Source organism: Limulus polyphemus, unplaced genomic scaffold, assembly GCF_000517525.1.
Source record: "Limulus polyphemus unplaced genomic scaffold, Limulus_polyphemus-2.1.2 Scaffold3761, whole genome shotgun sequence".
NCBI classification, from domain to species: domain Eukaryota; kingdom Metazoa; phylum Arthropoda; class Merostomata; order Xiphosura; family Limulidae; genus Limulus; species Limulus polyphemus.
In genome coordinates, this window is record NW_013669371.1 from 17,737 (window position 1) to 29,247 (window position 11,511).

Genomic DNA, 11,511 nt, shown 5'->3' on the forward strand with positions numbered 1-11,511 from the left:
TTATATATATATATATATATATATATATAATATACCTTCCTATCACAACTGTAGTTTGACTAATAATGGTCTATGTTCTTCAGTTTGATAATGGGTGTCAGCACCTGTTGTGGACCAATAATTTGATTTTCTTTATGGCTCCTTGAAACAACATTTCTTTGCCTTAAATCTTTGAGAGGTGCATAGCTTGATAAAAATTGTGAAATAACACTTAATGTTTGTCCACCTGTGATTCTTCCAAGACTACATTCATCATTGTGTTCACTAGCATGGCTTCTTTTTAACCAGTATAGATTTTTAGAGGATAAGGATAACCATCACTTCAGCAGAAAAGCATAGAGATGAAATTTTGTACCAGAAATGGACAGACTTACTTTAAATGAACATCTGCACATTGTAATGACCATAGTATGGTACCATGAACTTGTTTAAGCTCAAATCATCATGAAAAATACTGAACTTAAGTGGTTTGTTGAAAGATGCATTGATCAGACTCTTCTTTGCTTTCTTATTGTTCAGTTGGAGTTGTAGGTTGTCTGCAAGGTGCAGATACATTTTTTATAATAACAAGTTTATTTTAGTTCATTGTTTTGGGGAAAACTTCACCTTTAAATCCTGATGAGTTTTGATCAGATACAAACTTTCTGCCCATAAATTCCTTAAGTTCAATGTGGGAACACTTAAAGTTTACAACAGTTTTTTTCCCACCCATGTTATACATACTATGCACATCAACAACAACTAACAAATTTTTATAACTATTGCATAAAAATTTCTAAGTGTGTTCTGCTTTAGATTATAAGAAGGAGACCAATCAGCAAATCACTGAGCCTAACTTAATTTTGATATTTTTGTAGGTTTCTAAAATTCTACAAGCATTAAGCAATTCTGATGATAACTTGATAATGCCATGAAACATTACTTATAGATATTTAAAGTAACTTGACTTCAATAATTATTCTCAAAACCTAAAAGCCAAGCATGTAGTAGCCAAAATATATCGTGTTCCCACATGGGAACGTTGGCAGGGATAATATTAAAGGTGTTGAGTCAATTTTATTTTGAGAAGCATGAACACCTACATAATTATTAAGGGCATTATCTGTTTTAATCATTTTTTAACTTTCATAAAGTTACTGTAAAACGCAAACATGTATTCGTAAAAACTTGAGACTGAAAGTAAAGCAGGATCTAATAATATGTGAACATCAGTATATCTGCTATATCTAGTGTTATCAAAGCCTTTTGCTCAATACCAGGGCTCATAAGACTAGCTGGGTTATAAAAGACATAGTGTCAAGATTCTATTTATATCATCAATCACTTGAACAACAACTGTTTTGGTTTGAACTAGATTAAGTTGGTTGAGAGATATGCTTTTAAGTGGCCATTTATAGGGGGTAGTAATTGAATTGGTTATATGCACCTGATTCTATTTAGCTAATATTTACCTATTTTGTCAACTTTAAAAATAGAAAATTACAACTAACAATTATGTGTATTCTTATACTAGTTGTTTTTTTTATTATTTCAGACTTTAACAGAAGTCTTGGATTTTGCAAGAACAGATTCTAACACAAATGAAGAATGGGTTCTTTTGAGCCTTACACAATTAATCAGAGGCTTCCTGTAAAAAATGCAGATATTATTAAATATCTCAATGAAGCCTTGAGAGATGAGGAAGAAGAACATCAAGAAGAGAATCAGTTATTGGTATCTTTTTATAAAGATGCTTTGATAAAGATAGGAAAAATTAAATATGAACATGTACCTCATGCTATATTTAAACAAATAGCAAGAGAAGTAGAGGTAAAATCAGATGATGATTGGAAGGACATTGCAAGCATGCTTGGCATTGACAATGTGGAAGAACTTAAAATTATTGAAAAACGTTCACATAATTCCAATGAATTTCCATTATACACTGTTTTTGTTTCAAACTTATCAAAAGGTTCTGGGACATTGGGACAAATCTTAAAAATATTGTTAGATATTGAGCGTTATGACATACTACGTAAAATACAAGGTGAGATAATCACTCTTCAAGCAAAACATTCAAATTCACAAAGTTTAGAAAGAAGTGATTCCATCAATTTGAACCATAGTCAGTTTGCAGTTGAAGATGATTCATCATATTTCTCTTCATCTCTCTGCAACAGACAGCAAACTTCTACGGACAATCTCTGTTGTGAAGTAAATGATACAACGAGAGAAAGTGACTTGTTCAGCTGCACAAACAGTTCTATTTACTCTGCTAGTCACAGCTTTGAAGGAAACAATCTAGAAATTACTGAAAGTAGAAATGATTGTTGCAGTAATGCTAGAGAAAAAGATTTACTACTTGGAACTAACTGTTGCATAACAAGTAAACGAAAAGAATTTGAAAACAACTTCATCTCAAGATGTAACAGAAACAGCAATAAAACTTTCACACGTAACATCCATTCCACTACAGTTTTTCATGCTAACGAAGAAAAAAGGTATCGAGAAGAAAGCATTAACATTGAATCAAGTGAAAGCTCCTATGAAATCTCCAACTTGAGCTGTGAGAGTAATGGCTCCATTTTCCAGCCAGAAAGCATTTCTAGTTGCAGAAGTGAAGAAGCTGATATCAATGGCTTGTATACATATGCTCCATATCAGGGAAATAGCTTTACCAGTAGAGGTCCAATACTAATGTCACAGGATGTAGCTGTCACTCTGTATAACTTTTGGGATAATGAAGGAAGTGTGTCAGATCAATTAAGAAGAATACCAAGAATTGCTTGTGGAAAAGCTGATTCTCAGGTATACATAGGACCTGAGAGAATCTGTGAAACTTTATATCGGCCTTTAAGTAATAAATTTGCATCAGTGTTTATCACTCATACTTTAGATGACATAGAAGTTGCCATGAAACTGAAAGATAAGATGAATTTTCAATTTAACGTCACTTTTGCAAGGGAGTTAGATGTTGAGCTTGCTTTTGATCCTTACAGTAACATCAGAAAATTGCTTGAAGATGTTGACTTCATTGTTCCTATTGTAAGCCCTTCTTATTTGCAGGAAATTGAGCCTGTTGACATCCAGACAAGAAGCACAGATAGCCTCCATGTCCGTTACATTTTCCAGCATTATCAAAATGAGTATGCTAATAAAGCTTGTCTAAATTATAAAATACGGCCAGTGATGGTCAGTGGCATGAAACAAGCTGATCTAGGAAATCGTTTAGAGCTGAGATGCTGTTTAAGATTATGGGAAGAAGTTCCAAGACTGTGTAATATTCTAAAGATGACCAAAGAAAAATATCCATATTTATATCTCTGATAAATAGAATAAAAGAATTAGACTACCTTAACCCATTCATTAAAGTACAGCATCACAGATAATTTGAAATGGATATGATGTTTACATGAAGCAAAAGTATGAACAATCTGAACATCAATTTTTCTTGTTTGTTTAGTTCATTGATAATGAACCTGGTAAGAAAATGTGCTGATGATATCTGTTGCACACTTAATACCATAACTAAAAAAATATACTATATATTTTTTTACACAATGCTGTGTTGAAAATTAATGTATATACACATATGTCTATAATATATATATACCACTGAAAATTTTCTATGTTGGTATATATGTTGTTTTGGTCCTTATATACATCTTCGTTTTCTATACCATTGGAAAGTTTAAGAGTAAGCCATTTGCAAGTTGGTTATCCTATTGTAATAAATGTATCACTGTTATTTCATTATTTGTTTCTGTTACTGAATGTATTTGTTGGACAAGTAGCAAATGTTTGGGCATCAATTTTGTTGCATTTTTTCAGGAAATACAATTTTTTGTAACGTGTAACTTTGCTACACATTTTGTGTTTTTAGGTATAAATCTAGTCATGATTATTATTTTGAACTTAATTTTTTGCACTTTATCCCACTAATGAAGATTCAGTATGTCAGTTTGTGCATTATAAAATTTAGTAACTGTTAACTCATTGTGGAATACAAAGATTTGTTTAGTGCAGATGTATCCCTACTTTTTACTACCCCCCCCCCCCCTTCCTTGGAATTGTTATTTTACCAACAATATTTTGAAGAAGCAAGACAACATTTAATTAGTTAAGTGCTAAAGTCACCTGATAACCTTGTGACGACTCAACAGTGTTTACTTTATTGTTGGATATGTTGTAATGTGTTTGTAGGAACTTGGATTGTTTTTCATTTTGCAACCAATATTGGTACAATGATGTCATTTAATTTTTTTACTTCTGACTGTTTGCTTCAGTACATCATGTATGTCTTGAGAGTTTTTTTAATACATAGAATAAATAATAAAAATAAATAAACACATCTATTAAGTTTAGGGAAAATTTATATTGCTTTTAAACTTTGCTGTTCATCCAATATTAATTTTAAATAAATATTTTTCATTTTCACATACACTTGTGTCTTTCACTTTGGGCAGATTTCACCACAACAGTTAATACAGTGCTACAAGCAGAATAATCAGTAATTTTTACATATACATTTGTTTTAGTAAAATATTTTTGCAATTATATTATATTATCAAACTAATTGGGACAGCAATAGAATGTGCAAGGCCATTAATTCAGAATCATTTCTAATTGAGTGTTGGTCCACCTTTTGAACATCACAGCTTGGACCAGATTTTGTTAGCTAGATGTTATATTTTACCATCCCCCCTTCAGCAGTGGATCATGGTCTGTCAATTCTGGCCAATTGAGACTTTCCAAAAATTTCCCAGAATGATTCGATTTGGTTTATAAGTCTCTGGGCTGGTCACTTCAGACTTAAATTGTTGTTGTTGTCCCAAACCAATTCCACTCACACACTTGCATTGTTAATGTTATGCTTTTAAATGTAAATGACCTTACTGTAAGTTTGCATCAAAGCTCATCCTTAGCATGAAATCACAGAACATAGTCCATAACATGAAAAACTGACCCAAACCATTATGCTTCTTCCACCTTTGGCAATGGATTTATGAGGGGGGGGGGGGTGTATTCTAATAATGAAAATGGTTGACAAAACACACTATTTTTATTTACAGAAGGTTTTAATGTTTTGGAACACTTGTTCTATCTTCAGCAAAATTTGAAAATAATATTTATTAACTAATACTATAGTATCAATCAATAGTTTACTTGGATATTAGCGGAAGGAAAAATAAGTTATAGTATATGTTTTGAAGGTTTTCTAAATAGTCCTAGTGGTCGAGGTCACGCAATTTGAGACTTTATGAGCTGGACTATTAAGTTGATGAAGTTTAATTTCCATCAGTTTGCTAGAAGATAGAAACCAAAATAACATACAACTCAAAATAAATAATAAAATATGTTAAATTCAAAAAATAAATCAAAGTTATAATACACTGTAGTGTGCAGTTGCACTGTATGTTTTCTACCTTTTTTTTTAATAACTTAGGAATTTATTAAGTTTCTTTAGTCCGATTATATGCAGTTTTTACATAAACACGTCAAAAAATTATTGAGTTGTTTTCATTCTAGATCCCTTTGTTTTTTGTGTTTGTTGTTGTTACTTTCTATTAGGTAAAACCTACTTTGCCTACGGAAATATTGCACTAACTCTGTACATTGTGTAGAATAGGTCAATGGGAGTATTGTATTTTACTGATAAAATAGATGACACCTAATAATATGTTCATCACTGTGTTGTAGGACAATATAAGACTGATCCTCTGGAACAAACCTGATCTGTCGTTTTGGGTACAACAGATGTTGGATGATCTTCCTGGGTCTATAGTTGCAGAGAGTTCTATATTGTACACATTTGGTCATTGATTAAAGACCGATGGCCAGAATAATACTTTCTCTTGGCTCAACATTTATTTCATACAACAATCTGTATTCAGTGGCAAACTCTCCTTTCTGGTGATGAATACTTCTAATTGCTTAAACTGCCATTCTTTAAACTTTTATAACACGAGAGTTCAAGAAAGGACAATAAATATTAGAAAAAGAACAGAAAATTTGGTCATAACGTCCTGTAATTATAGCTCAGAAATGTCTCCTTCCTATACGTTGTGTGATATTTTCTGACTAAACTGATTCCCACAAAGAGAATTTGGTAGGTACACTTTATAATGGCAGGTTAAATTATGCATTAATACTGCATTTAACTAAAGTTGATTTTAAGTAAAGAAATAAACATCCTCAATACAATGTGTGAAATAAATAAAATCAATCTTTATTCAGGCCGAGGACACTGTGTGTTTTTGTGTACTTGCTTTTTGGGTGCTGGCTGGTTGCCTTTAACCAACTTAGGATCAGCAACAAGAATGTTTATTTTACCAAGATCTATTCCAGAATGCTTATAACTAATGTTTCTTACTTAATGAGAAATGCTGGATTTACCCATAGAAACTAGCGCTATCGCGTCATTCTAATACGACATAGGGAAAGGCGTAACTTCGAATTTCGTTTGGTTTACTACTTACGGACCCTGGTTGTCGACATTATTTCGCAACGTACAGTATTATAACCATTCTGCTCATGAGCGGAACAGGTGATACCTCAATAGAATGGCAGGTGGGATTGTTTGGCCACGTTTTATGCAAAACTGCGTAGAATTAGACTAAAAGTTTTTTTTTTTAATTCTGCATTAAAATAATAAAGTAGGAAATGCATGGCATGCCTACATAAGACAATAGGATATGCCTAATGTAGTGGGCGCCTTTCTGGCAAAAATTATTTTTGAGGGCATAATTTCAATGATTTTTGCATAATCGCTTTGCTTACTTGCTGTTCAATACATGTTGATGGTACTTCTGAAATAGAAGTAACGAATATGATGTAAAGCAATGGTAGTCTTCTTCTATCAAGGCTTTGGTAATGGTTGCGCTGTGTAATTTCAAAAACATTCTGAATAAATATGTATATATTTGCATTATATTTATAATAAATTTTTGGTTTCCTTAATATTAGTAAAACACGACCATTTCTTAATGTAGGTAATGTCATGCTGATTTAAAAATTACCTTTTAATTTTCTTAAAAAAGAAAATCTTCCATAACAAAATACTTTATTTCTACGGAAATAAAAATTCCGTTTTATAGATAGTCCCAGTGATTGAGATGACGCAATTTGGGAGTAATGAGCTGGTCTTGGCTTATTGTGTTGGTTAAGTTTAATTTTCATTAGTTTTATTTATTTTACAACACACCAGAATTAGGGTAAGAATTTTTGAACACTATATCATCTTATTCCCTTTTAATTTGTTTATTTTTATTGAATGATTCTACCCATCATTCAGGAAAACTGGCGAACCAGGCAGCAAGCCAATCTTGATATGGTGCCAATGTTATTGCCACACCATTGTTGACGTTCTAGTGATGATTAAAATGAAATTGGAATGAAAATACGTTGGTGCTAGTTAGCAAGTCAAAATTATATTTATAGCTAATTATTTAGGTAAATACATGTGAGTGAATTTCAATGACTTCATCATATCGAATTTACTTTTTTTTTAAAATTTAAGTAACTAACTGAAATGAAAGTGAAAGAGGCATGAGATACTGAATCTCAATGCAAATTGAAACTGAAGTCTAATGTTGTATTCAACATTATATCCGATGTCAATACCCGTATTTGTTGCGAACCATACTTCATGATGAGTAAGTTACAATGAAACAATACACTTTAATTTCTGACGATAACAAGGAGCCAGTTGTTTCCATTTAGACTGACTCATTTGCTACTTCCAACCTACTACAACAGTACAAGTATAAAAAACTATAATCTAAGCAAGCTTGTAGAAACTCCTTTTCGTGATCGCAAAATTACAGTATAACCCAGAATTATCTTTCCTGTTTTAAAAACTTAATAACTAAAGAAATACAAACATGCAGTTTTCAACATCTTGTAAGTTGTATCCCAACTCATACAGTTTCTATTGTCATGTTTGTTTTGTTTTTCACTCCAGTGAGGAGTGTTACTCCATAAAGTAGAAACTGTGAAAGAAAAGGCTCAATGCAATGGATTGGTTGGGATGGGCTATTTCTGTGGCCTCTGAATATGCCAGACATCACTCCACTAGACTTCTTTGGGGGTATGTTAAAATCAGGAATTGCACACCTAGGCTATAGCAAACATCATGGAGCTAAAGACCAGGAAAATGGATGCTATAGCCACTAATTGTATACATGTTCTAGTGAACATGGACTGAAATCAAATAGCGATTAGATGTGCTGAGAGCCACTAATGTAGTCTGCTAACATGACAGTAAAAACTGTTTGAGTTGGGCTACAAGATGTCGAAAACTGCATGGTAGTATTTTTATAGTTATTTAATTATTAAATTTTAAAATAGGAAAGGAAATTTTGTACCACCCCATACTTATCCAATCCCCTTTGAAGTTCATTATTACAGATTAACATATAGACAACAAAAGGAAATCTGAGTTCAAAGTATTCCATACGCTTCAGGTATACACTAATATTTGACAGGTAGTTAGCAAATACATGCAAGAATGCTGATTCAAGACAAGTAAGCACAGAATAAACTGAACATCAAGAGCAAAGGCAAAAGATGCAATTGGACAAATAAGCAAATAATTATTCACAATAAGTGTAGCTTGTTATATTTACCACACTAGCTGGCTTAGAGCTCTCTCCTTTACTTCTTTTAGCTGCTGGAATGAAGTGTACACAGGAAAAGGACAGAAAGTATCATTTATTGCATTTCCAAATCAGACAAAAGATTCAAGTATGGTATCTCTCATAACCCATAACTGTATACATCAATAGCTATTCCAAATATCATACAGGAAAGAAAATCCACAACTCGTATCAATCTGTACAAGTGTTAATGTCACTACTTGAGATGAACAGCATCTTTATTACTTTTACATTTTCCCGGGGAGTGAACATAGGGCCAGAGTAATACAAGTTTCTACTTCTTGCCCTATGTGCATTTTACTGAAAGGTTGAGCATGTTAGATAGGATGGGAATTCGAACCCAAACAATTCTCATAATGCCTATGATTAATATCTTCCTCAGTCTTGCATATGTTTGTTTAGCATTTTAAAGCTTCCGTGAAAAGTTTAAGCTTTCTCAGAAAACTCCTAATGTGATGGTCAATCCCAATATCCATTGGTAAAAGAGTAGCCCATGAGTTGATGGTGGGTGGTGATGACTATCTGCTTTCCCTCTAGTCTTCCACTGCTAAGTTAGGGACAGCTAGCACAGACAGCCCTTGTGTTAGTTTGGGAGATGTTCACAACAAACCAATGAGAAATGTTTTTGAGATTCCCCATTGCAATTTTACATGTCACCTACTGTTATATAGGTAAGCATAAGCACTGGAGAATAAGAGTGGTGTTTAAAAGGTTATATGTATTTTAACATAAAAATCTAAGGACAAGGAGGGACCTGTTGTCTCATTTACTAAACTAGAGCTTAAAATAAAACTCAGAGCTCATCCTTATCATTCAAAAACTTATCAAGCCTTCCCTTAAATTAATTGTATCTACCTCATCTGAAGGTAACCCATTTCAAAGGCCAACCACCCTGTTAGTAAAATAAAGCGGTCTTAACTGAAGATGACTCTTACCCTGCCAATATTTATATTTGTATTCTCTAGTCGTACCATTCTCAGAATTTATTATGAAAAAAGATGATGTATCAACACTATCATTTCCTTAAACACCTCAATCAGATCCCTTCTAACTCTTCATTTTTGAAGAGAAAACAAGACAAGCTTAGCGATCATAACCTGTCTTCATATGACAACCTTTCCATCCCAAGTAATACCCTAGTAACTATTCTCTGAATCCTTTCCAACACTTTAATGTCTTTTCTAATGTAAGGAACCCAAGGCTGAGCATAGTACTCTATATGAGGCTTAACCAGTGATGTAAATGTCAAAATTATAACCTTTTTAGACTTGTATTCAATATAAAAACAACATAAAATTCTATTTGCCTTCTCATTTTAACAGCATATTACTTGGGTGGCTTAAAAGACTTATCAGTCAAAACACCAAGACCTTTTTCTTTCATGACACTGTTAATATTATTCCCATCAAAATTGTACTTACTATTCAAGCCATAATATCTCGTATGCATTACCTTGCATTTATTATAACTAAAAACTCCAATTTACTTGTTCAACTTGCCAAATGATCCAAACCCTTTTATAAAACAGAAACATTCTTATCACTGTCAGCAACACCCAAAACCTGAATATCATCAGCAAATTTAAGTACTTTATTGACAATTTTTTCATCTGTGTCATTGGTGTAAATCAAAAGGAACAAAGGCTCTAAAACTGAGCTCTAAGGTACCCCACTTGTGACATTAATCCAGGTTGACTGAACTCAATTTATAACAACCCTCTACTTTCATCCAACCAGACACTTTTCTCTTTGCAGAGCCAACTTATCTCCCATCCCTACAGAGATCATTTTTTATGTGGCATCTTGTCAAATGTTTTCAGAAAATCGGTATAAGCTAAATCCACACTGTACCCTCATCCACATAAGCAGTAGCTTCCTCAAAAGATTAGTAAGGCAAGACCCAACAAATGTGAAACATTGTTAAATGATTTTGTAAGACATCTTTTATCAGGCTTTCAGAAACTTTTCCCACAACTGATGTAGGACTAACAGGCTTATAATGACTTGGGCAATTTTTATTACCTCCAAAAAGTTAAAACTTTGTAGGAGGTTTGTTGCACTGTCTTGAGTGATTTTCCTTTTGTTTATTTTAAATGCATAACTTGTTTTTAATGTCAAGTTTGTAAAATACAGCTAAAATAAGGTGGTGGGAAAGAAATATCTGACTGATAGTTTGCATACTAACCATATTTGTTTGCATGAAAACATAAGAAATTTGCATTAAACCTGTGTTCACAGGTGAGAGGGGTCAACTTGTGCATGCCTTGACTTTGTATAGAATGCCATTCAACATGGTATTATGTAAAGGATATCAGAGTTATCAACTTTTCATGTTACCATACATTGCTGATTTCACCACAGCTCATGGTAGAGTAGAGAAAATAACCAGATATGATATGTATGCAGATACTGAAAAACTTAAGATATGCATAGAGGTGTTTTTTTAATTATAAAAATGCAACTTGCATGATGGACAAAAGTATTTTATTCTTCACATAAACATCACCTTACACTCTGACTCTTTACTGTTCTATGTTTTAAGAAAAGTAAGTTTAAGAACTTATTTCTAAATAGTATTAATCTATATACATATATAATGTATAATAATTGAAATGTGACTATATTTTACAAAGTACTAGTCTACTAAAACACAGCCAAGACAAATTACTTTGTATAAACCAAAGGTCAGTTTTATGTTATTTGATATGGTAACATGAGTGCACGTGAACCGCATCATTGTAACTTCTGTATTGTTAGCCAGGCACGGCTGAAAGGTCAATGTAATAAAAATAATAAATTTATAATGTTATGAGATTTAAGCTATTTAGTCTAAACATTTATGTTTTCGTGTTATAATTTGTCTTCATTCTAGAATG

At 32.6% G+C, this 11,511-nt stretch overlaps 2 protein-coding genes across 7 annotated transcripts in view; both read left to right on the forward strand.

Annotated features, from left to right (window-relative positions):
• Positions 1-11,511, forward strand: part of LOC106469991 — a 14,948-nt gene that overhangs the window by 1,232 nt on the left and 2,205 nt on the right. For 3 of the 4 annotated variants that reach the window (XM_013930509.2, XM_022398552.1, XM_022398554.1), the window contains exon 2: positions 1,535-4,420. In XM_013930509.2, the coding sequence (XP_013785963.1) occupies positions 1,588-3,306 (1,719 nt within the window). In that variant the 5' untranslated portion in view covers positions 1,535-1,587 and the 3' untranslated portion in view covers positions 3,307-4,420. Of the gene's footprint in view, positions 1-1,534; positions 4,421-11,511 lie in introns of those variants that run through there. The other variant, XR_002612960.1, reaches the window with a different exon arrangement.
• LOC106469993 overlaps positions 6,532-11,511 on the forward strand; it is an 11,784-nt gene continuing 6,804 nt past the window's right edge. Inside the window, exon 1 of one of the 3 annotated variants that reach the window (XM_022398551.1) lies at positions 6,532-6,549. The gene's annotated coding sequence lies outside the window, so the exon portion shown is untranslated. Of the gene's footprint in view, positions 6,550-7,068; positions 7,194-7,513; positions 7,635-11,511 lie in introns of those variants that run through there. The other 2 variants (XM_013930512.2, XM_022398550.1) reach the window with 2 other exon arrangements.